General features: G+C 43.0%; 1 protein-coding gene across 2 annotated transcripts; it reads left to right on the top strand.

Annotated features, from left to right (window-relative positions):
• The first annotated feature begins 8,210 nt into the window (after positions 1–8,210).
• On the top strand, positions 8,211–22,925 carry AKTIP (AKT interacting protein). Of its 2 annotated transcripts, XM_065641011.1 has the most exons (10): positions 8,211–8,281; positions 12,709–12,824; positions 14,171–14,376; positions 16,345–16,409; positions 16,493–16,593; positions 17,894–17,982; positions 18,056–18,154; positions 18,376–18,483; positions 19,198–19,258; positions 21,997–22,925. In XM_065641011.1, exons 2-10 carry the CDS (start codon positions 12,783–12,785, stop codon positions 22,105–22,107), a joined length of 882 nt encoding a protein of 293 aa, XP_065497083.1. In that variant the 5' UTR covers positions 8,211–8,281; positions 12,709–12,782; the 3' UTR covers positions 22,108–22,925. The 2 variants fall into 2 exon arrangements, with proteins under 2 accessions (XP_065497083.1, XP_065497081.1); XM_065641009.1 differs by lacking the exon at positions 8,211–8,281 and having other exon boundaries at positions 12,714–12,824; positions 22,000–22,925.
• Positions 22,926–27,072: the final 4,147 nt, after the last annotated feature.

Below are 27,072 nucleotides of genomic sequence, written 5' to 3'. Positions count from 1 at the left end.
GTTGAATAAGCTACTTGACATTTTTTAGCAATATGCTCTGCTATAAATTGGAACCAATATATAAAATAACACAGAAAATACTGCATCAGGGAACATTCCATCCAGGATTTTCATAAGAGAGAGAAATCTAATATTACACCCTGCTATTAATTAACATTAGACTTACTATCTCAAAGAAGGTGTTTAAAATTCTGCAAAATGAGACATGATTATCTTCATACAGTCTCTTTCTCATAATCTTCATTTTCCAAAGGCATTAAGGGAGCTTATATTTGCAAAGTGGAAATTATTAAGGATAATTAAGATGAAAGTTTTATTTGATAGAGGGATTCTCATGATGTTTGGAAATACTCAGTTTAAACCTAATCTCAGTTCACACTCTTGCTTTTTAGACTGAAGCGCTGTGTAATGAAGGGAAACCACAAACAGCCAAGTCACGTTTTGAAACTGCAGAGGTACTACTTGTGTCCCTTAAAAAAGAAGAAAAACTTCCCAACATCTTGTGGTTTTGGTAACTGTCAAATGAATAGAAGATAGGATTGAATGAAATGAAAACTACAGTACCTTGAGGGAACAGAAAAAACTTAATAGGAGGTATGAACTTATACTAACTTAAAAGAAAAGGCTGCAGGTGGCATAGAAAAGCTACCAAAATTCAGCAAATAAATAAAAATCTGAGACACGGACAGAGATGTTCTATTGAAGATTTTTTTTTCCTCGCTTTTTTTTGCCAACATAGGTTCTTATTCAAAGATGAAGTGTCTCAACTGAAATCTTGTTGGAGTTAACAGGAATTTTGTCAATACTTTTAATTAGTCTGTAATGTCCCTAAAACATTAATTTATGACTGATCAGATTGGTTGTGACCAGTCAGAACCGCGAGGCAGGCTGAAGTTTCTGTGTCTTGGTCACGATGCACTAGAAGCTAACAATAACCTTATTCACGTTAAATCGCTTCCTACCGAGCAGATATTTGATTTTCCATCCACCAGTGTTTGTTTTTTCTGAGGCTCTTCAGCTGGAACTGGAGACGGCCCCATCCTGAACCCAACAGCACTTCCAGGACGGTCGGTCACCCAAGTCAGTGTTCTCGCTTCTCTCCCGCTCGTTGGCTGGATCCATCTGCGGCGGAACCAAAAAGTTACTGCTTTCCCACAGCACCCATCAGTTCAGCTCGCGTTGGCTAAAAATCTGGGACCCAATCTGAGACGTAACCAGTTCCTGCTGGTTTCCAGTGGAAAGAATGACTGCACCACGTCCACCCCGCTGCTGGGGGAAGGTGCTAGGCTGCTGGTCTTTTATTTCTCTTTGTGTTCAGTTTAGCTTTAGAAAGAGATAAATGTAGTAATGCTTTTCTTTATAGACTGCCCATAGTATTTCTGTTCACTTTAAGCCAGAAATATATAGACAGAATACAGAACCCTTCAAAAATTATGGGCTGAGAGGGGTGTTTCTCACCTCTGATGGTGTGGTCAGGAGCGTGGGACGTAAGGTGCTGCTACGTGGCATGCCATTTATTTAAGCACATTTCTTTCCACGTGGGGTTTTACTAGATGACGTGTTTATATCCTGCTTTTTCTTTCTGCCTTTGAAGCGCAGAGCCCAGAACTCTTTCGTAGGGTTGAGATGTGTTTGGGTGCTTCAGCTGAAGAGAAAGAGAGGGTGTAAACTTCGAAAGTCTCACATTCGAGCTGTGAGGTTTAACTGGTCTGACGTGAGACTCTTTCTCCCATAGAGAGGACATTGTGTTTTTTTTCTCCAAGTATCAGATTTTGCCAATTCTTGCTGGTGCGTCCTGATCTAAAGAGCCCTAAATCGTCTCTGTTTGGAGCTGTATTAGTTGAGCCAGGCTGACACAGTCTTTGGAAGCTTTTCATGGCTGTTTCCCACTGAATGTTGTAGCTTCCTTTGCATATTCACCCCCTCCAGTCTTTACTCTTCATATTCAGTTCTTTGATCAGTCACACACTAAGTTTTTTTTTAAATATGCAGCTTTTTAAAATTACCAACCACTTACATACCTGCTTAATATGTCACTTTACCAGGAAAGTAATAAGAAGATGAAAGGAGGAAAGTGACTTTTGTGTAGAAATCTGGCTCAGGGTGTGAGCGGAGAAAAAAATAGTCCTACTTTATTATGTCTTTGCATCTCTGAAATTATGTAGGTATTTTTCAGTCAACAAATTAATTTTCAGATGGGGAATCACAGTTATGAATTGGTTTTGGTCTGCCTTCCACTCATCATATCATACGGTTACAGCAAAAACTGGAGTTCCTAATGATATTGTGGAAACTGCTGATCAAAGGTTGTTTACACAGACTCTGTTCACTGATTTGCAAAGTTGTCTCATACAGATGCACTTAATTGACTATTCTCTGCAAAACCGATTTTTCAAAAAGAGTCTTTAATCCGATTACTCTGTAATCTTAGTTATTCTTGAGACTGTGAGATTAGATACATATTTGTTTGAAAGTACGTTTTACATGATTATGATTCAAAATGTTCCATAAAAGGAAGGTATTGCAAACAAAAACAAACAAAGCACATATGGAAATAGTAATTACAGCTCTAAGTCTGATTATCAGCTTATGAAAAATCATCAAAGAATGCCTGTAAAAAATCTAAACCAAAGAATTTTAATTCATAAGTGAACATATGTAGGCAAGAGTTAAATATAAACGCTTACCCTGAAAATGTCTATATATAAATAAGTTGCATGGATTTGTAGTTTTTAGATTAATTGTACGTGTTAGCATTTACAAGACAGAGGATTCATATGATTTTGATACCTATGGAACATATTTTCAAAATGCATGGCAAACAAACTGAGCGCCTCTCAACCACTTATCTTTTCTGGGATATTTTACCCTATAACCGAGTATTCCCGTAAGTAGAAATACAGTGCAATTGGGATCTTAGACTTCTTTAATAGGATTTATTCTGACATTATAAGCCTGTACTCAGCCTCAAGTACACAATTTTTTTTAAAAAAATTATTGATTAAATAGTCCTTCCTCTCCTCAAAATGAGGAATTACTTCCGAAATCATAGCGTGCAGAATCAAAACTCATCATAGAACTGTAATTCTCACCATTCAAATAAGAGCTACTAGGTAAGCAAATTAAAAAAAGAATTACAAAGTACCGTAAGTCAGTTTTAAAAGTTTCATGGGTCTGAATTCTGTACAGTTAGACTTATAATAGTTAAGACCTCTAGCTCATAAATTAAGGAATCTGAAATACATTCAGAATTAAGGTAGTTTTTTCACAATGTGAGACACATCGAAGAAAGTGTAGTTTGAAGGCTATGATGTGATCTTTAATTAGCCATCGATAGCTTCTGCTATTTAGGAGTCATTAATACAGCCAGTCTTGCTTGTTGTTAAATACACTGACAGCCATGCAAATATAAAAGTGTCTGAATATTATATACTTATGTATTCTTTTTTATATGAAGTGAGCCTAGCAAGATAGGCAGCTTCCTATGGGGAATAAATAAATTTCATGTTTCTGACCTCCTGTTATAATAGTGTGTTTGCAGCTGAAGATTTACCCTTTTGCTGCTGGCTGAGCAGGCACCAACAGCAGATCCTGCGATTCCACCCTGAGAACTAAACAACAAAGTTTGCTCATGCACTTAGCGGTTTTGTCTTATCACGTCCTCAGAGAAAATAAATATGCAGTCGAAAGCATTTTTATGTTGGTGCATCTGTAGCTGCATCCATTCTGGTGATTTCATTGTAACAAAAACACTAGGAAAAATAAGTACAACATCTTTAACTGGCATTACTGCAAGAAAAAGTTTCCAGCTTATGCTTGGTTTTAAGAAACTAGAGAAATACCACACTGTTAAGTGTAAGCTAGAAGAGGGTGTTGTATTTGATTTGCTTTGATTTGATTTGTTTCCAATCTTGTTCATTAAAAAACCTGAACTTCTCATTAATCTTTACTAATTTTGATCTTTGTTTTCTTATACTTTGTTAACAGACTTGTCTTGTGCTACGCTAAATCTGGCTGAAACGGAGAACAACAGCTCGAGAGAAACGGGAACCACAGATCTGGGCAGCATTTGCCACCAAGCTGTGAAGGTCTGTATGGGAACTGGCATTTTGGGTAATGAGTTTTGGGCAGACCTTCCCAAATGAAATACCTTTCTGGCATCTACCTGGCATTATCTAGCAAGAAGGGCCAGAGACATTCAGTAGCTCCAGCCTTACCAGAAAATATCAGTTCCAAAGAGTTTACCCAGATATTCCTTGTACTACTGTTCTTCAGAATGATGAGAGAACTGTGACACGATGAATTCCTCCTTATGGACAACTTCTGGTGTTGTGCACTGTGAAATAACCTCTTCCCATTCACTGATTCACAGATGCATTTAAAATGAAAACACCCATTAAAAAATATTATTGTATGTTTATCAACATATTTTAAGGATCTGATAATTTCTTTCTCTTGGTTTACTTACAGAGTATGTCCCGTTATCAGCGATTCTACATTCATCATTCAGTAATTATGCAAAGAGAGACCGGCACAGAGAAATTTAAAATAATCCCTGCGCCAGAGAGTACACCATTTTCATAAAGGTAAAAAAAAAAGCATCTAAATTGACTACTTGACTGCTTTTGTTTTTACTTATTAATAGATTGTGATATAAAGTGTTCATAGTATGTTCTAGTGTACAAATCACAAAAGAACTGCATTTTGAAGTACAAAAAAGATGTTCAGGGGTTGAGGTTTTTAACCATGTTTCTAATTCTGCTTTTTAGCTTTGAAAAAGAAAAAATAACATCTTTCACATTTCCATTCTGAGAGAGAGTCATATTAATTTTGATAGTTATCGAGACAGGTTTGTGTAGTTATACACCTTATTTTTCAAATGCCTTTTATTAGTCTCCTTACAGAACTACAGGGCAGTGCAGTGGGAGATAGGCACATATTTTTTTTGCCGTGCAGCGTGTATCGTGTCTCAGTCAACAGCGTGATTTTTGCCATTTCTCTGCCCGCGGGTTCCGCCTGGGACTGGAACAGCTGCAGACCACCACCTAGTGGTGCTGAGCCTTCTGCTAACAAACTAAAAACCGAGTCCAACTTTCCTCCTCTCTCCCTAGTTGAGATTATTTCTCAAACATTATGTATTGTGAAAAATCTTGGCCAACACTTTTTTCCTGTTGCTAAGCTAAAAACATTGTTTTAAATGAAATTCTATGTGGCCAAGAAGGCCACCAGCATCCTGGCTTGTATCAGGAATAGCGTGGCCAGCAGTGCCAGGGCAGCGACCGTCCCTGCGCTGGGCACTGATGAGGCCAAACCGCGAATCCTGGGGGCAGTTTTGGGCCCCTCACGCCAAGAAAGGCCTTGAGGTGCTGGAGCGAGTCGAGAGAAGGGAATGGAGCTGGTGAGGGGCTGGAGCACAAGTGTGATGGGGGCGGCTGAGGGAGCTGGGGGTTCAGCTGGAGAACAGGAGCTGAGGGGAGACCTTCTGATCTCTGACCTGCCTGAAGGAGCTTGGAGCCAGGGGGGGTCGGGCTCTGCTCCCCAGGAACAAGCGCCAGGACCAGAGGAAACGGCCTCGAGTTGCACCAGGGGAGGCTGAGGTTGGATCTGGGGAGCAATTTCTTCCCCAAAGGGCTGTGGGGCATTGGAACAGGCTGCCCAGGGCAGTGCTGGAGTCACCGTCCCTGGAGGGGCTGGACAGACGGACATGAGGTTCTCAGGGACGTGGGGCAGCGGTGGACTTGGCAGTGCTGTGTTAGCAGTTGGACTCGATGATCTTAAAGGTCTTTTCCAACCAAAATGATTCTGTAATTTAGACTTCTGGGCGAAGCAGATATGAAGTATCTAAAGGTAGGAAAAAAAGTGTCAAAAGTTTATTTAGACTTGTACTAATCTTCTAGCATTTTCTACATGTACCAATCCATAGGGAAAGAAACCTTTTATAAGGTAAGCAATATACAAAAAGCATTCTAGGACAGATTATTCTCTTATATTGGTTAAAATACAAACATTTTGTTCAGTAGAATTCATTCAGATCTGGTATGACTAAGAAGGTGATCTAGTCTACCACATTATTTTTTTGAGGGTTCTGCATTTTAGTTCATGTTGCAGGTCAACTTTCTGCATTCCTCTTCAAAGTCATTCTATTTAAGTTTAGCTATTCTGCCGTTATTGATTTACCAGTGTGTAAACTAGGTATTTGTTTAACTTTCCTGATGTGTCAAGCTCACCTGAGGACATCTGTTTGGATGGGCTTTGAGCTTCAGAAAGAAAAGAGAGAATATAGTTTGTTACACTGCAGTTGTACGATCAGTGCTGCTCAGTGAGGTTTACACAGACACTCAAAGGTTAATTATTGCATTTAACTAAGAGCCATGTTTTCGGGTTTCCTCACGTGATCACAGGACAGAAGAATGCCACAAATCCAGGCACCTAAACCAGAGCGCTCTGATTATTTTAGGAATACATTTAGCATCATTTGGGCACAGAAACACTATTTAAAGTGATGGCCTTGCATCCAGATTGCAAACAGATACTGTTTCTGGATTCACACATATGATGGTGGTGTAGATCTGTACATAAATTGCAGGTGGTTCTAGTAAAAATGATGGAAAAAATGTTTTCCTTATCAGTGGTTCAGAAAAAAGCATTTAAGACAATGTATTAGACAAAAATTAGTTCTTTCTTGTCAAAGTATTATTTCTGTAGTTGGCAAAATAGGAAACTTCAGACTATAGTGGGGTTTGGAAGATTAACAGTGTTGTGTTCAATGGCTTGATAAAGTATCAACCCATGGTATCAATGTTAAAATATTATTCACATTATGATTGTGATATTGTTTTGCACCATCCCGAGCATGTCCACTCAATTAACACTAAAACATTGTTTGAGCCACAGAATTTTGCTGTGTAAGATCTATGAGATCTGCGTGACATGCAGACGCGATATATATATATATATAAAATTTTTACATATAATTTATAAAAAAATACATATATACATATAAATATATATCTATAAAAAAAGAGGGAGGTGAAGAAGGAGCAGGAGGTACCAGGTGCCTGTTCCTGCCTGTGACAGGGAAGGGAGGGGATTTAGGCTATTGTGCGGCTGAAACACCCAGAACAGAAATTGCCAAAGGGCTTTAGAAACTGGGGCAGTGATTTGGCCAGAAAAAAGTTATCAACTGACTGGAGATTTTAAAATGGCCTTTTGAGGACAGGAAGACAGGAGAAGGTTACGGTAATTGTGACAAAGGGATTGCCTTAGTGTGGTATTTTGGCTTGTAGCCTAGAAACAAAAAGAAATCCATCCTGTATTCATTGATTTTGAATTTTCTCTGTAATTTTTGTCCTGGAGATAGCATAGATTTTGTCATCATCGCCCAAACCTTGACAAATCACTTCAGTTTTGGTGAAGCGTATTTTGCAGTTGTTCTCCTGGGCTCAGAAAAAGTCTAATTGCAAATCAAAACAAATCAAAATAAATTTTGTACTTATTTTGCTGCTTCTCGCCAGCAGCTTTTCAGAGATAAATTTTGCATGTGTATATTTGCATGTGTGTCTGTATGTATGTGCGTGTATATATCTAAACGCATAAGTATATATAGGTATATATACACACGTATACGTGTGTGTATATATATACATATACACATCTATACTTACACACACCTATACTTAGCTGTAAATTAACACTGTGTGTATTCATGTACACCCGCTCAGCCATAACGGTGGAAGCTGATGTGTATTTTTAACTTCAATAAGGGAAAAGTATGTGTCCCGTCCACGCAGTTTTCAGAAATCTGCGAAAAGCACGCAGTCTTTGAGTGATGGCGCTAATTCCCGCCCCCACTCCCAGCCGCCAATCGCACGCCTCCCCGCTCGCCACGCCGGCCAATGAGAGAGGTTGACTTATCTAAGCTCCAGCCCCAGCGCTTTCTTCCTGCTGAGAGAGTGACAAGTGCGTCACCCCTGCCCATTGGTCCGCCCGCCCCGAGACGGACAGGCACTCGGACCAGTCCCGTTCCCAGGGCGGATCCCTCCGCTGCCGCCCGCCCCGCGCCGTGACTGGGAAGGAATCGGCGTTTTGCACCCACGTGGCTGTGATTGGCTGGCTTGGGGGCCGCTGCCCCGCCCCGCCGGGCCTTCCCGGAAGAACCGAACGGCGATTGGCCGGAGAGAAGGCTGGGTCCGGATGTGCGCTGCCGAGGGGCGGGCTCTCAATGGGGCAGCGGCGGGGCTGGCGGGGCCTGGGCCGCGCCGGAGCGGAGCGGCGGGAGCGGGTGAGCGAGCACCGGAGCGCGGCGGCACCGCAGGGCCCGGCCCGGCCCGCGCGGGCGGGAGGGTGGCGGGGGGACAGTCCCCGGCGGGGCGGGAGCGCGGCGGGTGTCCCGGCCGGCGCACCCGAGGGGCCGACACCTGTCGCCGGAGGGGGCCGGGCGGCGCCCGCCCGTTGTCCCCGTGAGGAGCGTGTGCCGGCCCGGGCGGCCCCGGCCCCCCCGAGGGAACCGGCCGGGCCACAGGCGGGGCCGAGCGCCAGGCTCGGGGCGGCCCCGGGCCCGCGGGGCTCCGTCCCTCCGCGCCCTGCGAGCGGCGGCGCCGGGCCGGCCGGCACGCAGCGCGGGGCTCTGCAGAACGGTTTGTTTGTCCTCCAGCCGTCAGTCCCTCTGAGCCCAGCCGTCCTGAGCGCCTCGGCGGGCCGCCCCCCCGCGGTGGCTTTTAAACTGTTCGCTCTTCCGTAAGCTCGTTTTCTGGGCATAGATTGTGGTTTCCTGCAGAAGTGTGTGACAGGCTGCAAGCCGCAGCAGCAGGTGTTGGTCGGAGGGTGCGATGCACCCGTGGAGGAGGAGCTGGCAAACAGGCTCGGCGGGTCAGCGTTGTGCTTAGGGCTCGTCCAGGAGGTTCAGGTGTGGGCTGTTGAGGCCCTGGAGAGACCAGCAGCAGGTGTGCTGAGGAGGAACGTGTGCTGGTGGAAACTGACAGATACAGCTGCTGGACAAACATAGGGCATGTAATGCTCTTCTCTAGTGCCCTGCCTATTGAGCTTTCTTTATTCTCAGGTGTAGGAGTGGTCCTTTTCACTTTTAGGTAGGGAATAAAACACATAGAAACATATATATACTTTTATATATGTTTGTCTAGAATTTCTTTTTTCTTCTTCTTGAATCCTTTATGTTTCCAGAAAATATTTAGAAAAGCACTCCGTTCCAGATGGCTGAAGTTTTTATCAAATTGGTTTGGTGGTGTATTTAATCTAATGACGATAGGGGAAAAATTATAGAATCATAGAATCACTTTGGTTGGAAGAGACCCTCAGGATCATCGAGTCCAACCATAACCCAGCCAAACTCTAGCGCTAAACCATGTCCTTAAGAACCTCATCTAAACGCCTTATAAACACCTCTGGGGATGGTGACTCCACCACTGCCCTGGGCAGCCTGTTGCAATGCCCGACAGCCTTATGACACATGATGTGACCGTAGCTATAAATAATAGAAATAATCAGTAACGAGAATAGAGTAGAGAATGCAAAGGTGCATGAGCAAAGTGCTTAAAACTTTGGTTTATGTTAGTGATAACACTGGTTTTCGAAGTACTTTATAGCGATGACGAAGTACCACATGAGTTTATGCTTGCTCAGACCGCTCTGGTTATTGTGTACCTCAGCACTGGTGAGCAGCAGCGTAAGGGTCTGCTTGGCAGCAGGTGATTTCTTGGTACAGGTGTGGCAGGACCTCAGTACTGCAGTGCTGTGCAGAAGTTAAAAGGCCTTTCCAAGAAGCAGCACCTGAAATAATGCTTTTTCACAGGTTTGCGTGGTGTCTTTTTTAAGTTGCTGTTGTACTAGAAGGAAAACACTGGAGAAAAAGATACGTGTAAAAAGCCCGGGGAGGGGGACCGCTTAGGAGAGTCGCTGTTATTTTCTATTCTTGAAACAGCAGAAATAGTAGAACATATTACTGAGCGGCACGCTCAGTGCCTGTTCGTAAGTGCAGCACTGTGAATGACGACCATGTGAAAGGAGACAGGGTGATGATTTTGAGTGTGTTTATTTCATTTTCATAAAATGAAGAGGGTGTATTGAGTTCTTTCGGGAAGCTGATGGCTTCAGTAGTCACAGCTCGTAGGTGCTGTAGCAGTAGGTACCTTGTAGCAGACGTTGTAGCCCGTGTAAGATTGAATGACTAAACTTCCCAGAAATTCCGCTTAATGACGTTGGGGCTTGACTCTCCTAGTTTGCTGCAGACCTTCTGCCTAGTGAAAAGTAGGATAAACGGTCTCACTTAAATGTGCTGTTACTTTTTAAAAAATTATTCTTGTGATTAATGTGGGGTGGTAAATTGTGAGGTGAAGGCACTAGAGACCATAAGCAGTTGCAGATACATTTCCTGTACTGAAATCATTCTCTACTCACATGTAGCATAGCTACATGAGTGAACGTGATTTGAAACAAACTCTAAAACACCTTTGAAGGCTTTTTAAATGACCTTCCTCTGGGAAGCTGGTACTCTGAGGTTGTTAGTTTTCCATCATAAACAGTATTTTAACAGGTGAATGAGACTGGAGACAGTTTGACAATGAGTTGAGGCCAATACCATGTATCGCTTATTACTGGCAGGCAACTGGATAAAAGATCTCCAAGCAGCAGAATCTCTTTAGTACAACTAGAGCTAAAATAATGTTTTATTTGGAGATGTAAACTGTTCTTAATAGCTTGTAAACAGGCATCTCTCTAATTAAAAGCTTTTCAAAAAGCTGGGAGGGTACTGAAATGCACAGCTGCTTTCTGAAAGGTGGAGTCAGTGAGTGAACTCCATCTAGTGCCAGTTATCGAACTTCTGCATCAGTTCCCTGTTTCACTGGAAGCAGGTTAGGCTGTTTTTTATGTACACACCTCATTCTTTGTCCTGCGCAACTCCTGTATCTCTGGCTCTGGAATAATGCAATTTACACTACCTAGTCTCAAAAAAACCACCAGCCCAAACCAAACAAACGAATTAAAAAACCATCCCACTCCAGATTCCAGCTCATTGTGTCCTGACCCGTACCTCAGCTTCCAGCGCGTTTCTCTCTTGTCAAAGCCGTGGCATGCAGGTGCTCTCTGTGCGTCAGTTCCTCTGATTACACCACAGTTTCCCAAGGAAACGTCTTGTATCTTCCTAGCCGAGCATCTTGCTGTCTTGCTTATTCTGGCTGAGTTTCGTGGACAGGAGAGGGGAAAAGTGAAAACCCCTCCTTGCCATCGCAGGACATGCCCCAGCGCAGGAGCTGGGCTTTGACTCTGTTTTCAGTGCCTCAGAATGATGTGAGACACTTTGGCTGCTGAAGAGGAAAAATATCTGGAGGAATAATGCATACTGGAATGTTTCAGATTGTTTGGGGATGGGGAAATTATTTAGTTTTCATCACTTTTCTGAATGGTGCTTGCATTTTTTGCATGCTTGGCTGCTGCATAGTCTAGAAGGATACCTATGCTTTGATATCAATGTTTCTTTTAAAAACTTACCATTGCTAGACTTCCTTGGAATAAATTGTCTGGCTTTTTTTTTTTTTCTTTTAACAAGATTGGCATTTATTTTCCTTTTAGGAAAATTTTTGATCATAACTATTTTCTCTATAAACTAATCAAAGCAATTGGTGAACGGGTGGTGCCTTGCTTACTGTAGAAAATCTTAGTGGTGAGCCCAGTAGAGGCCTGTGCCATTCTCTCTGTTTCTCTCACATCCCATGAATTGCCTTGGTCAGTGGTGTACTATTGCCTATTAAAGAAACTGAGTAAAGTGAATTGCCTGAAAACTCAGTTAATATAGCCAGAAATTGGGGAGTGGGGAGGGGAAGGGAAACCAGGAGAACTGGAGGGGAAAAAAAAAAAAAAAGAGAGTAGAGGAAATAGACTGTGCCAGACAAGAGGTGCGATGGAGGGTTCTTGTACAAACAATAGCAATACTTCAAAAAAAAAAAAAAAAAGGCAGAGAAAACCAAGGACATAATCGATGACACACTGAAACTCTAAATGCTGCTAAAGTCCTCGTTACTGAACCGCTGATCAAAAGAGCACTAAGCCTCGGAGTCATAATGAAACCATTAAATAAGCTACGGCAAAACTTCAGTGTTCTGTGGCTTTGTCAATTCCTGGTGGTGTTCCAATGCAGATGGAACCAGAATGACACACTCATGGTGCAGACTCAATGGGAGGATCATCTCTTTCACCAGGAATGCCGGAGGTTTTTTCAAACTGCAGCGCTCCAGAAACATGCGGAGTCAGCAGCGTGTGCGAAGGGCAGCGCTTTGCCACGCGAGAAGAGCCACCGGCACTGTGCGCGGCTGGGCCGAAATGGCGCAGTCATAACTTCTTCATTTTTACACCTGTAGAGGATCTTTCTTGACTGTGCTGAGCCAATAGATGTGTGTGTTTTTTTTTTTTTTTTTTCCCCAGTTGGCAAGACACAAAACGGAATGCAGAACCTAAGAGTGTCTTTCCAGCAGAAAGAAGGCAGGGATTCACACGCAAAAATTATTTCATAGACAACTATGTTATTGTCCTGGAGTCTAGTAGAGCTTTGGCAATTTTAACTATTGTCAGTCTTAACTACAAGAAGTTTTCTTCTGAAGTTACAGAAATACAAAGCTGGCTGCAGAATTAGAATCCTATTTATTTATGGAGTCCTGTTTATCTGTTAGAATGCGCGTTCATTCTGTGTATTTTTAGGATATAAACCAGAGAGGCCTGAGGACACTCTGAAGACACTGAGAAGTTGCAGTCCTTCATTTGGAGTGCACGTTATGAACCCTTTCTGGAGCATGTCTACAGGTTCTGTGCGCAAGGTAGGTGTTGAACGAGTGGGTGCTGTAAGGTGCTAACGTGCACTGGGGGACGGTGGCGGTTCTGGAAAAGCCCGTCAGACAACCTGTGAATACAGTCAGAGCGTGTGTTTTATCCCAAGGATCGCGATCATCTTCAAGAAAAGTGTAAGCGAGCTTTGAGTTGTATTACCTGGAATGTACCTGTGGATGGAGTCTGCTCCAGAATTGGTTGACTTTTCTTATCTGAAGCATCTTTAAGTAGGAAAAATGAAACAAACTTGTTCAAATGGTTGAAACACTTGTTTCTTAGGACATTTGTTTACTGGCTTGGATAGAGCTTAGCCAGGTATTGCATGTGCAGTGAGCATTGACCAAACTGCGCCTCCATAATGCTATTGCATATGCTGTTGGCAGCAATAATAAAAACACGATAGTTCAAGGGTTAAACACTTCTCAGGTGTTCAGTGCTAGGGCAAATTACATAATTGTGTTGTTGATGCTTGTGGCATAGGTGGTGTTGCTAGTCCGAGTCTCAAGCGCTTCAAAACACTGTAGTCTAACTCATGCCATTAGTCACTGTGACTAGCTTAAATTAGGTCTATAGCCTGCAGGTTTCTCTTGGCAATCTATAGGCTCATTTCGGGGTCTGTAAATAATGCAGTATTCTCTAGCAGTGTAGCAGTGACCAATTAAGTAGAAAAGGGTTGGGTTTGGTTTTTCTTTTTTTAATAAAAGACAGCGTAGGCATAAAAGGTTGCTATAGCCAAACTATTTAAACTGGGCTTGATATTGCTGTCCAGTGGTGATTCTCTCACAGTGGGAATGGGCTACATGATCAGCTCCAAGTGAGATGTTGGTGTTTTAAGCACAGGCAGGAAGTAAAATACATAAAATTTTCTGTGGAAAGTTCTTATTTCATCTCAGCTTTGCTACACTACTTTTAAAGACTTTGAAGTCTAGAGTGTGAGGATGCCTGACAGTAGAAATGATTTATCTTGAATGCACTGTGTGCTAGAAATAGATTGACTTCTAAGCTGATGTTCTACACTGTCTGGTTCCAGTTTCTAAATAAATGTAAGCCTCCTTAAGCATTTGTCCTAATCTGCAGATTTCCTATCCAGCAGTGGTGACTTCTGTGCTTGTCGGCTAGGTTTGATTGAATCAAAGTCTATTTAAAAACAAAACCTAAGGAGACGCCACCCCCACTTCCCTGCCCCCAAGCAATAGAACACCAAACCCAGGATATACTTCATTGGCCAAACTTGTAATTAGCAAGGCTGGGTTTAAACCTGTGTTAAAATATGTTCAGATGTTAAATGTCTATGAAATATGGCCTGTAATCTCATGGTTCTCTTTTAATCTGACAGAGACCTGAAGCTGAAGAGAAAACTTTGAGTGGAGAGCTGCGAACCAGTCCTCTACGAGCCTCTGCAAAGAAACAGTTGCCTTCTATTCCAAAGAATGCTGTGCCAATAACCAAGCCTGCTTCACCTGCCACCTCGTCCCAGTCCACAAATGGAACACATGCTTCTTATGGGCCTTTTTATTTGGAGTATTCCCTCCTTGCAGAATTGTAGGTTTTCACTTTATTTTTTGTCTCTTTTGAGTTGCTGGGCTTATGCTTCAGTGGGAAAAAAAACATGCAGGGATCTAGTTCTTTCGTGGTGTCTCTGCCTTAGTCCTTGAAGAAGGCAGTAAAAGTTAAGTTTCACAAAATTTGTTTTCTGGAGCAGCAGTCTGAATCTCTTGAGGTAGCAGGGAAGAGGAGAATGAGATTAGATTTTAAAGGGTGTGTTTAGTTGCAGTTATCTGAGTTATTACATTTCTAAGTTGTCAGGTAAACGCATTTTAGGTTTAGCAATCCTAGTAGCTTTTTGGTCAGAACGACTCAGTTTTTGAAACGAGTTATTAAAATAGAAGCAAGCAGCTGTCAAGTGGGGAGGTGGTTATGAATGTATAGTGCTGTCTAATGGAGTTAGGATGTGGGAGCTTCCTTCAGTTGTTGCGTAGAACACTTGAACACCACCTGATATGACTTATTAAATGGATATTAGGAGACTCCATTCTTTCCTGTCTTTCAGTGATGCTGAACGTGAAACTTAGGGAGCAGTTAGTGTGATTTAAATAGCTTCTTTTGGGTCCACTGCGTTTGATCCAATCTAGTGGTTTGTAGGCCGCTGCGGGAGCGCACAAATATCTACTTGTCTGCAAAACTTTCTAGTTCTATCAAGTTACATAAACTATTTTGTGCTACAAAGCTGAAGGGACTTCCTCTGTAACAGACATTCTGGATTGTCAAGTATGTCGTGCCTTTTGGAATGGAATCTCTGGAGTCCTTATGCAACACTGAGTTTCAGTCCTTGCATTTAACCATTTAATTGAAAGTGAGAACTCTCAAAACAATCTCCCTTTTTTCAGGGAACTGACCCTGACTTCTTAATTCAAGAAAGATTTTTTTTTCTGCAGCATGCAAAAATATATTGGTATCATAATGTAAACTCCTCTAGCTTAACAAAGCATTATTGGGGAAATAATGAAAATTTTGGAAAGCAGAGAATTGTGTTAATATTTTGCTCTAATATTATTGTTTATTTGTGCAAGCATGAGGAGTTTAATTTAATGGGCCTGTATGCCAAGTAACTGGAAAACCTATGAAGTGACTAATTTGGTTTATCATTTAGTGTTCAGTAGAATTTGCCTACCATACAACTACAGCTGGTTAAACTTACTAGCAACTTCTTGCATTCATTGATTTGAAAAATAGTAAAAATAGCACATTTTGCCCTGGTAGTGCTGTTGATTGTCAAGTGGAGTTTCCTAAAAGGCAAAGGGAGAGGGAGAAACTCTTTTTGTAATGCTCTGGTCCTTGGGGACTGAAGATCCTCACAAGAGAGACAGCAAGTAAGTGCAAGTTTGGGAAAATGACTTGGTCCATCTTGTTAATGAGATGCCTCTGATCACTCGATGCAGGTCTCTAATACACCCTGCTGCCTCTTTTTATTCTCTGTTAGGTTTGTTTTGTCAGCTGCCAGTGTAACTTCGGTTTGACCTGCAGCGTAGTCTTACCTAAAACTGAAAAACTACATGTTTAAAATTGAAGTTAAAGCTTTCATCACATGTCAGAATTAACTAGAGTTGATGGCAAGTCTGCATTCAAAATTACATAGTTGCATTTCTTCTTTTCTTCTTTACTTTGGGGTTTTGACAGAAAAGTGGACATTTCATTACTGACGTGCATTAAATGCATTTACTGGGGGAAGAATTTATTTCTGCTTCTCCACTTAAGTTTTCTCTGGAGAAATCATGTTTCCTTTGAGAGGCTTTTTAAGTGGAGAGGTAGGAAAAGCAAGAGTGAAAGGATATGGTTTCACTGGATTTCTGCTGCCTCTTTCTGAGAGCGGTTTACCCTTGGGAATGGATTGTAAGTTTGTGAAGAAGTCCCTGTTAAGCTGTTGGCGGCACATTTTGGGTTTACTGCTCTCAGCTTGCTGTAGATTTAATGTACTTGTGGAGCTGTTCTAAATACCAATTCTGTTTGCAGTACCTTGGTTGTAAAGCAGAAATTGCCGGGCGTCTATGTGCAGCCATCTTACCAATCAGCATTAAGTAAGTTTAAACTTAACGTTTAATTTTTTATATATACAGATATATTTAAATTCTTTCACTCAAGCAAAATTTCTCACTTGCAGTGTGGTTTGGTGTAATATTCATAAGACATGGGCTCTACCAGGACGGTGTGTTTAAATTTACTGTCAATATTCCTGATAATTACCCAGATGGAGACTGCCCGGTAAGTAGCTGTGTGGGTCTTGGATTTTTCTTGTTTTCTGATGTACTAAGTATGACATTTTGTTAACGCTAATATACTGATCAGCTTCTCGTTTCCTTGAGCTAGTTTTGTTCAGTCGGCTGGGCTCATTTGTGATATCTTGTACGTATTTCCTAATACCTGTGGAAGAATCGCGTTACTCTGATTACTGAGGCTGGCATACAGTGAATTTCATGGGTTAGATGCATTAGAGTATTAAGTAATCAACGAGGTCTTTACCTCACCTATTGATCTGCTACTTCCTTGGCAAGGAAGTTAATGTTTAAACGCTTAAAGAAGTATCTAAATTCTGAGGAGTGATATAATGGAGCATAAACTCCAGGCACCTGTGCTGTGCTTGCTGAAGTACTGCAGGGTTTCTTGCCTCTCTTCTAAATTAAATTGAAACAAAGAACTGAAAGAACTTGAGAAGAAAGCTGGTGAAACAAAGGGAGAGGGAGACAGCGTGGTGTTACCTTCCACCTATTTTCTCTCTTTTTATATTTAGGAAAAAATATCAAAGTTATTACATCAATCAAAAAATTTTTTTAAAATGGTGGCAATCTGACTCTTCCGAGCAGAGCAGCTGGCTGCCTCGGCCACGTTTCTTGACGAGGAAGACTGGGGAACAGGTGTATGTAACCGCTAGGGCTGAGAACAAGCTGTTAGGTCGGGAAGCTGTCTGCTTGATGTCAGGCTTTGTGTGAAGCTATTATCTTTCAAGGGACAGAACTGGTACAAAGCAGTTTCTTTCAAAAATTAGACTTTAGTACCTCTCATACAGCCAGCATTTTTTTGCTAGCATAGGGCTTTAAAACCTTCCTGTTGTAACTAAGTTTTCTTTTGGAAGAATGCACGAACACCAGAGGAATCTGGCTGTACAGAACTGAAAGCACTGCGGTGTTGCTGCACAGTATAGGGTAAAAAAGTATCAGTTGTAGCTCAAGTGTATGAAAAGCTTTCAGTCACAAATAGCTGAACAAGAAAAACTCCTTTAATCATATCTTAACCAGTATTATTACCTGTGTAGACGCTAGAGCTTGTGCAGTTGGCTGGATTAGTTTCCTGATTTGGCGATAAGCATGTGAGAGAGGACAGGACCCTGCATGTGACATGAGCATTGGGTTACGTTTTCACAGCTGGTGTAAATCACTTCAGGTTGCTTTCTTTTAATACCGTAACAATTAATTAGTACTTGGAAGCAACATCTAACTGACCTTCACCCAGTGGATTTAACAGTAGGATCAAAGCTGTTATAACTAATTTATTTTTTCTAATGCAGCGCTTGGTTTTTGATCTGCCTGTCTTCCACCCACTAGTAGATCCTTTATCTGGTGAACTGGATGTGAAAAGAGCATTTGCAAAATGGAGGTTAGTGGTAACATATTGATGTATAATTTGAAAGAAGTTTGTTCCTTTCTTCATTGTGTTTTGTTCTTTTTAGGCGAAACCATAATCACATATGGCAAGTACTAATGTACGCTCGCAGAGTCTTCTACAAGATTGATACAACGAGTCCTCTGAACCCTGAGGCTGCAGTGCTGTGAGTATCTTTCATGCGTACAGACATGGTCTCGTAAGAGGTTTGTTTTTCCATAGACCTGCAGAAGCAAGAGGTTTGTGGAATTATTTATCAGTTCATGGTCTCTGCCTCTAGAGCTGGTTGCACTAGGAACTAAAGTTGAGGCTTTGCCAAGTCTATCTGTGGCTCTAGAGCAAACCTTTGCCTCCTTGCAATTACTTAACGTTACTTCTCTCTTGCAGGTATGAAAAAGATATTCAGCTGTTCAAAAGTAAAGTGGTAGACAGTGTCAAACTATGCAGCAGTCATTTATTTGATCAGCCCAAAATAGAGGATCCCTATGCAATCATGTAAGTACCATGAGCAAATTCACCATGTTGTAACGTTTCGAGAACAAGTTTTGGTATAGTTGTTGATTTGAAGGCTCACCCTGCCAAGTTGACTGACCTGTTTTTTCTTACATTCATAGCAACACTTTGGGTGTTCTGAATATTCCTACCCTCATTTCCTTCTGTTCAGTTTTGAGTGAATCTTGAATATAATCAGACTTTTGTGTTTACTGTTTTTTCACTAAGCAACCAAGACTTAAAAGAAACTCAACAAAGCCACAAACAAACCAACCCCAAAACAAAGAAACACATTGTCCCAAGACACACTCCCTCAAGTAGAGACCCATGGAGTAAATATTGCTTTTGGGCTTTCTTGAAGTCAATTTGCGTGATTGTCACTTGGGTCATACTTTTGTAATAACTTTAAGCTTGACTTCCTAGGGGCTGGAGCAGTCAGCTCAGTAGTGAGTACCAGTAGAACTTCATGTAGCACCTGCTGAATTGCCAGTTTTCATGGCAAGCGAAAATTAAAGCCTAAATACTTCTTGTTGAAAAGATCCATGGCAGTGGATTAATGGATTTAGTACTTAATTGTATGTTTTAACACTGAAAAGTCAGACGTGTAGTTTACTCGAAATTCAGCAAAGTAAACCAAGGAAAATTGCTGCTCTCTGCACTGTTTATGATGTGGTTTGTAAAAATGCAAAGTAAGAGAGAACTATACTTTCTCCATAGTTTTTCTCCGTGGAATCCAGCTATACATGATGAAGCTAGAGAGAAGATGTTAACTCAGAAGGTATGTGCAAAGTCCATATTCTCACCTGTAGCGAGGGTTTATTGCCTGATAAGAGAAGAAATGTTCTCTGTCTCCTTGTGATGAAAATGTACTGGACAGACCTTATTCCACCCCTCTTTTGGATCAGCGGCCGTGCTGAAGCTGATTTGGTCTCCTAACTAAGCGCTTATGTCAGTGTTCTAACTCCAGTGTGTTAAGCAATTAATCATTTAGCCAGCTGCAAAGCTTTGTTAGTACAATTGTTGGCAGATGTGGCAGATATTTTTTTTGTTTAGGAATGGAAGGGAAAGAAGAAGGAGAGATCTGTGAGCTGCCTGTTTGCTTGTCATGACATTGACTACTGCATAACCTGACAGTCCTCAACTTTGTTCTTTTCTGTTTTGAGATCTTTCATTACTGAATCAAAGCTTCAGGGCTTTCTTCCCATTCCAAACTTTCTGACGCAGCACAAGCAGAGTTGAGTACCTTGCTCACGTCTGTAACGCTGCCGTTAATCGAAGGGTTCTTGGAGTGACTTCTATCACAAAACACTCTGACAGATACAGCAAGAGTGTGTTGGTACAGATAGCTTTCACCTGAGCAACACCTTCGGTTTTATGGGAGGGGAATGGGTGTGTTTGGTTTTTTTGGTTTTGGGGTTGGTTGGTTTGTTTGTTTGAATTGTTTCTTTGCACTTGACAAGAGGTGGCACACAGCACTTCTGGGTCTGCACTGAGTGGCATGACAGGTCCATCCACTGGCAGCGCCTCGGGTTCTGAAATGGTGGCTGGTGTCTTTGGTGGAATGGCAAGGAAATGCACTCTGAGTGTCTTACTGACTTGGGCTCCTTGCACTAGAGCTGTGGTGTGGTTTGCTGCGTTTTTTTGTAGTTAATAAAAAAAAATTGTCAGTCCAAACTTCAGTCTTCCTCACTGCAAGCTTTACATCATGTTCTTGCACGTCTTCTGGCAGGAATGAGATTTTTCTAGTGTTCTTAATACAATACGCTGCCTGTAAGCTCAGTGTAGCAATGTTCCCAACTGCCGGAGTCACAGCAGGGCTTGAGGTGAGGTGGCCTTTCTCCAGCCTTAGAACACACAGGAAAACATTTTGATCAGATTCTGACTTGCTGATGTTCTTATAAGAACTTAAGAAATATTTTTGACTTTTCCCTTCTCCTTCGTTCTCCAACTCCTTTCTTCTTATCCTTTAAATGAAAAACAGATTGAGATGCTTGAAATGGAAGGGATATGATGTCCCAGAAGGTGATAGCAAATGTAACGCCAGTGATGACTTTTTGTTCACCTTTTTTCTTTGGAGATGGATGTTAGCTTAAGTGAGAACTAGCATCTTCAGTAACTATTGCGTGTGTGGTACTTGCTGGAGTAGTTTGTCGATAGCAGGAATGGGCAGACTTCTGTGCCTTATGAGATTTGTTCCCAGGCGCCAGTGTAGCTGAGAATGTTCTTTTCCATCCTTGTAAAAGGAAGTTCCCTAATCCTGTCTCCTACCTTTCCCTTCTTGTGTGGCCCTGGATCCCTGTTTATTACCTGTGTAATTCCTGGGCCTTGGCAAACAGCGAGGCCGTTCTAGGGCTGTCCCCAGGAAAGGCGGTGATGCCGCAGTTCCCTGCCCAGCCCATGTCTTCTGCTGGATGATGTCCTGTGAGCACCACGCAATAGGCAGGTGCTGTTCCACCGGGCTAGAGCTGAACTGATCCCTCCGGTTTGCTATTCTCTGGTGTGTTATGGCAATTCTGCCACACAGTGCCACCTTTACACAAAACATGGGGAGGGACAGAAGTGCATGTTCAGTTTTCTTGCTGACTTAGTTTATTTTGTCAGGCAAAAGGCCTCCCATCGTATGACAAGAGTCTACTCATATAATTATCCCTTTCTAGAACGTGGTGCATCATTCCAGGTTTGATGTAGTTGGCCTACAGGTGATCTGATGAGCCTGTAGCAGAGTGGTGGCAGGGCTAGTTCCTGGTATGCAAAAAACCTGCGAGCTGCTCTGTTCCTTTGACCTGCTAGAGTAGGTATCTAATTTACTAATCTTCTTAAACTACTTTAAGTCTGCAGATGCTTGAAGTTGCACCTGTCTTCCTCAACCTGAAGCTGTTTTTCTGTCTTCAAAATTGCAATAGTCAGTCTCAAACGTTTGTTGCATTGTGTTGGGTATGAAGAGCTACCGTTTAAGCATTTAACTGTGATAAGTGCTCAGGGAGGGGAAGGACCATGCTTTGTTATACTCCATGGTATAGCAAAGGTATCGGTTGCTGCTTTGCCTTGTTAACTTGCGCTGAGGAGCCATCAGTGGGGTGCAGTGCTCCTCAGTACACCCAGCATCACAAGGTCTGTGCTGCACTTACAATGTCAGGTTAATGACAGAAATGTTTCCATTTGGATTGATGCTGCTTTCTCTAGGACCAAAAAATTTGGCAAAGAGCAGTGCAGTGGTGCTGGGCCACGGCCTTCAAGCAAAGGACACTGTTCACAGAATATCTTTTAATCATTATGGTGGGGCAGCAGTACGTGAACTAAGTCACTAAACCTCTCCTGTAACATCAGGGTAGTTCTGCAGATGCCACACAGGTTCACAGAAATCAAATCAACAGCTGTTTTGCTGTTTCTGTTTGAGGAGAGGACACGGTGATAGCCTCTTTTGTTCTTGTATTTGCCAAAGGCAAAATGGATGGGGAGGGACTGAGGAGGGTTTGAGATATCTAATAGTTATGACTTCAACTTTCTTCTACCTAGAAGAAGCCAGAAGATCAGCACTGCAAAAGCACACACGTGTCTGGCCTGTCCTGGGTAAAGCCTGGCTCGGTTCAGCCTTTCAGCAAAGAAGAGAAGACGATGCCCACTTAGCTCTTCTGGACCATGGTGCACAAAACACTTTCTGTGGGTGGAGGGAATGTAATGGAGGGAGAAAAGGCGACGCGGCAGTTTCCTTCTTGACTACGGATTAGTAAAACCTGAATGGTAGCAGTGACTCCAGTAAACCTGTTCAACAGATTACTAGCTCGTAATGTTTTACATATGCATCAGATTTTAAAGGCTTGCCTGGAGTTTGGAAGTCTCTCTTGAACACTGCAGTACTTCTACCTGAAGACTGTCTAGGGTGGGTAATTCCTCAGGGCTTTGAAATGCCTGGAGGTTTTGGGTTGGTTTTTAAGCTTTTATTTTTTTCCCTCCAGGAAAAGCAATTTTTTAAAAAAATCTTAAATTACTGGCAGAAATATTAGCGTTGGAAATATGATGCCAGAGGTAAGCTGTGTTCATGTAAACTAATATAGCAGAGTTAAACACTATATTTAATGGTTTTAAATACTTTTGGTTTCTATTGTAAATATATTAGGATTTGAAATTGTAAATAGATGGTTCATTGATTCCATTTAGCACTTTCCAGAGGTAAAACTGGGGATGATGTATGATGTATTGTTGATTTGTAAATGGATATTGTCACTAAAGCGCACATTAGTCTGACGGGATGAAAGCAGAACGTCAGTCTTGTTAGACTTTTGTTACATAAACACTAAAAATCAAAGCTTTTAATGGTGGTCTCTTGAGCTAATAATATCGTAGAGGATTTTAGATTCCCTAGGTGTCTAGGGGATTACTTAGGGTAGCTTGACTAATGTGTGTTAATAGTGACATCTTAAAATAAAAAGAAACGATGGTCTCGCTTTTGTCGCTCTCTTTGTCTGTATTGTGGCCGTGTAGCGGAGACTGGCAGTGGGGTGGAGCACCTGCCCGCACGTAATTTGGGCTGCGATGGGGTAACATGTACTGCAGAGACTGGTTAAATACAGCTTTGTTCCACCCGCAGGAGAGCCCCGTGAAGCACGTGGGAGCTCAGGACCGAATCTTTACTTCTCACAAGAGTCTTCCCAGTGTCAGAGCCTGGCAGAACGCCTTGTTCTTGCCTGACGGGATTTTCCTGTCGAAGCCTGGATGCTTTTCCTTTGGCTCCTCGTACTTGTGCTGATGGCATGAACGCAAACCCTACTGTTTAGTAACAAGTAGCGGTGACTTCATACATGTGGTGTTTGCAGAGGGGTAGTGGTGTGGTGGGTGGCTTGGGTTGGTTTCTTTTTTTTGGCCTTTGTTTTTAACTGACAAGATAAATCCACGTGTCGTATAGCAACCTTTCTCTGTTCCATCTGAGAACTTCTCAGCTCTTAAGGAAAAAGACAAAGACTTCACAAATAATATGCTATTCATATACCAAATGATTAATTTAATGTTCTGTTAAGGATGACTTGAGGGGTTTCTATGCAGCACTTAACATTGTATAAGTTAAGTACTTAATCAGTTTTAGGTAAAGTTGAAATGTTAATGCATGATGTTGCTTTAAACCTTTTAAAGCTTCTGCCTTTGAGATGCAGCGGTGTCCTGGGGCTGCCTGGAGTGTCTCTGGCGGTGCTGGAATTCCGTGTTAGACAGAAGAATGCAGAGAGGACGTGGAGAGCAAGGATCCTCTTTCAGGCAGAGGAGGAAGTGTATCCACAGGTGCATTTCTTGGGGCTACTCTTTCCTTTTTAACTCCCTCATTTTATAAAGTGTCTGTTACAGGACCAGGGTTCTGGACTAAAAGCTAAAATGTTCTTTCTAAACCTTAGTATATCCACTTAGTGTAATGAGAAATATCATTTAGACTAGCTCCTTCCTAAACAAATTCAAGGTTAAAGTAAGAGGGATTCTAAGCATAAGTTACTAAGCAGGTGCTTCTGGACAAAGTTTTTGCAACTGAACTATTGCCTTCAGCTTTCTGAAAGCTCTTGCTAATTCCGTATACGTGAGGTATGGGTCTATGTAAACTGAAGGCTCTGGCAGGCTCTGGTTGTGCGAATTAGTGCAGCAGATTTAAACATATTTAATGGCTTGAAATGCACTGGTTTTTAATTGTGAACTGTACTGAAAGCGGTGGTTGAGTGTAGGTCTTCCAAAAGGATATTTTTGCCAAGGTGAGTCAATCACTGGGGAGATGTCTGTGACTTGGGGTGATTTTGTAGAGCAGTTAACTCAGAGTAAACTCAGTTTCTGCTGTTGTCAATGCAAATCTGTCTCCTCTGGCTCGGAGCTTGGTCCGGCTTTGATATGAGGCTGAGGAGGTGAGGTGTTGAGGCTGTGGTATTTAAAAATGGGTAGGGAAACCTAGAGCCAGTCTGCAGGGGCTCTTTGCAGGCTGCTGCTGATACACTTTCACACAATTGCAAAGTCATTGCTAGAACAATTCTGTGGGTCGTCGCTATTGCCGTGTCACCCCCAGAGAAGCTCATCACAATCTAGTGCTTTGATACATCAGCAACCAGAGTAAAGCTGACAGACTTGGTGCAGGACGTTTGCTGTTTGAGTCTCGCCGCAGTGGCTGCTGTCACGAGCGGCTCCGCCTCTGCGGCTGCACTGAGGCTGGAAACCAGGACCAGCAAGATAACGTCAAGCTCTGTGTGGCTTTGCTGCTGCTGGGGGCAGCTTGTGGGAGCAAAATGTTCAAACCTCAAACCTATGCGAGTAATGGACCTGAGATTTTTGTGGTGGTTTCTCTCTTCTCCAATTCCGACCCCTTTGGAAGGAAGGAGTGGGAGAAGGCTTAAGACAAGCTTTGCTCTTAAGTATTTTTTTGAAAAAACTTGTTATATGAATAAACTGTTAAGTCTTGTCTTCAGATCAAAAACGTTGAGGAGAGCACAAAATTCTGAATTGGCACGTTGGTTGGTGTACTCTTTCCTGTAGTAGGAACTTTCTAGCTCTTTAAATAAAGATAGGTTTTCTAACATTGGTTTTGGATTATTTATCTTGCATGCCGAAGCTAGATATTCTGTGAGAACAGGGCTTGGATGGCAGATAGCTGAACTTTTGTATTTTTTTACCGTGCATCAGTATAGAAAAGAAGGAAAAACCTGTGGATCTTGGAGGAAGGCAAGCGATTCTCTCGGCTGTTCCTGTTGTCAGGATGACACATATAGAAAGGCTTTGTCTTTCCCTCTCGTCCTTACCCACCATGGGAAGGCAAGAGGAAGCAGAAACCAGGAGCAGTCGCTTCATGCCGCAGCTGTTTCTTGAGAAGCTCGTAACAGCGCCAGAGAGCGACAACGCCTGTGTGCGTACGTGGTTTTCCTCCTGCGTGAGCAAAGGAGCGAGTAACTGGGCACACAGCGCTTCTCTGCTGCAGTCCCAATTCGGAAACTACAGCCAGCATCAAATTAGTGGCTTTAAACTTAATTTTTCAGCCCTTCCAAAGCAAAGAATGTCATTCTTCCCTGTATTGCCAGGCACAGGAGCTGTCTGGCCCACCTCCATCCGTGAGGGGGGAGCCCCGTGGCCGGAGACGGTGGGTGCCGCTCTCGGCGCGGTGCGTTCCCGGTGGCGGCAGGTTCGGCGGCGTCTCCCAGGCCAGCGCGGTGAGCGCAGCTCTGCAGAGCTCCTGGCGTCGCCTCCCGGCGCGGACGTGCTCGCCGCTCCCTGGGATCTCTGCCGCGTGGAGAAGGGTGAGTGACCGAGCTGCGCCTTTGGGGGAGCGGGAGGCCGTGGTGGCAGAGCCGGGGTCTGGCTCAGCCTCCCTCCTCTGGTACCAGAAAAAACGCTTGTAGGTGGTGCAGGGCAATGCTGTGACAGTACCTGTGTTTTGGGACTTGAGCTGTTTTCTGCTGTCGGTACTTCTGAAACACTCGGTAGAAGCGAAGGCTGCTGAGCTGCCATGTGGGAGAGTCCTTGAGAGCTTGTGCGCGTAGACTGGGATTTATGTGGGAACTGTCCTGTTCTCGAGGGTGCGCTTGAGCTGTCAGGCACAGTTGGCTTTTATTCGTGCGTGTGTTTTTGCAGAGCTGAAGGCAGCGATGCTTGACCTTCCCCAGCACTGTAGTGCCCGTGGAAAGGGTGGGTGTGTGGCACAGCTCACAGAGGAGCGTTTGCAGCGGCCACGGCTGGTGTCTCGTGCTTAAATCAAACTGCTGGCAGTGGGGCTGGCTGGCGACTGCTTGACAAGTAGCTTAATATTTGGAAAATGCTTCTTTTGTTGCTCTCTTACCTTTTTCTTGCTTTTTGTGCAGCTGATTTGCTATTTCAAAAAACCAAAACAAACGCTACCCTTCATAGAGTTTCTGGCTTTTGTTATTGGCGTTCTAGGGAGCAGATTTCTGATAATTGTAAATATGCCTGGCTTCAATTTCAGTCCACCCTCCATGTCATGAGCCACTGGTCGTTAACCCTTCTAAAAACACTTTAGTCAAGTCCGACCGTGCTGTTGAGCAGCTTGCTTTGGGTGCTCCTTTTCTGCTGGGGAAGCCTCTGGAATGGGGGTCAGCACAGTCAAGGTGGCATTTAACACCGTGTTGCGCTTGTGAAGACTTGAGAGAGAAACAGCCAGTGCCTTGTGACCCTGTCCAAGGGGTAAAGAGCTGGGTCTGTGTCACTTTGGTTGGATTTCTCATCTGATGCCCCTTCGGCCGGGGTGTTCAGGACAGCTGGTGGGTTTGGAGGAATTGCAGGTGCCTTGGAATTGTCACAAGCCCGTTCTGTGTTTGCAGCAGAACACGGGAACGGAGGAACGGAGCTGACAGCTGAGCTTGGATGCTGCAGGGAGCGGTGCCATTGGGTTGTTGTTTTTTTTAAGGAAAGCATGTGGGAAAGGTTTTTGAGGCCTAGTGTGCTGGCCTGGAGTGTAGCTACTAAAATACTGTGAGCGTTAATTCTGTTGCTGCCGTTATTTCTCATACACTTTTCTTGCGAAGACTGGAATTGGAATTTCAGCGCCCTGGATTTAGCGTTCCTAGTTCAGTCACAGGGCTCTCGTGTGAAGCAGAACGTGGGCCGAGCAGCGTGACTGCGCAC

This window comes from Caloenas nicobarica, chromosome 9 (genome assembly GCF_036013445.1).
Source record: "Caloenas nicobarica isolate bCalNic1 chromosome 9, bCalNic1.hap1, whole genome shotgun sequence".
Classification (NCBI taxonomy): Eukaryota; Metazoa; Chordata; class Aves; order Columbiformes; family Columbidae; genus Caloenas; species Caloenas nicobarica.
The sequence above is the reverse complement of the archived record's forward strand: the minus strand, read 5'-3'. Positions and strand labels throughout refer to the sequence as shown.

Excerpts from the sequence above, each read along its gene's own strand:
- AKTIP (XM_065641011.1), top strand. The coding sequence starts at position 12,783 with ATGAACCCTTTCTGGAGCATGTCTACAGGTTCTGTGCGCAAG. Across the intron at positions 16,410-16,492 it reads ATCTTACCAATCAGCATTAA|TGTGGTTTGGTGTAATATTC; the intron begins GTAAGTTTAAAC and ends TCTCACTTGCAG. Across the intron at positions 16,594-17,893 it reads ACCCAGATGGAGACTGCCCG|CGCTTGGTTTTTGATCTGCC; the intron begins GTAAGTAGCTGT and ends TTTCTAATGCAG.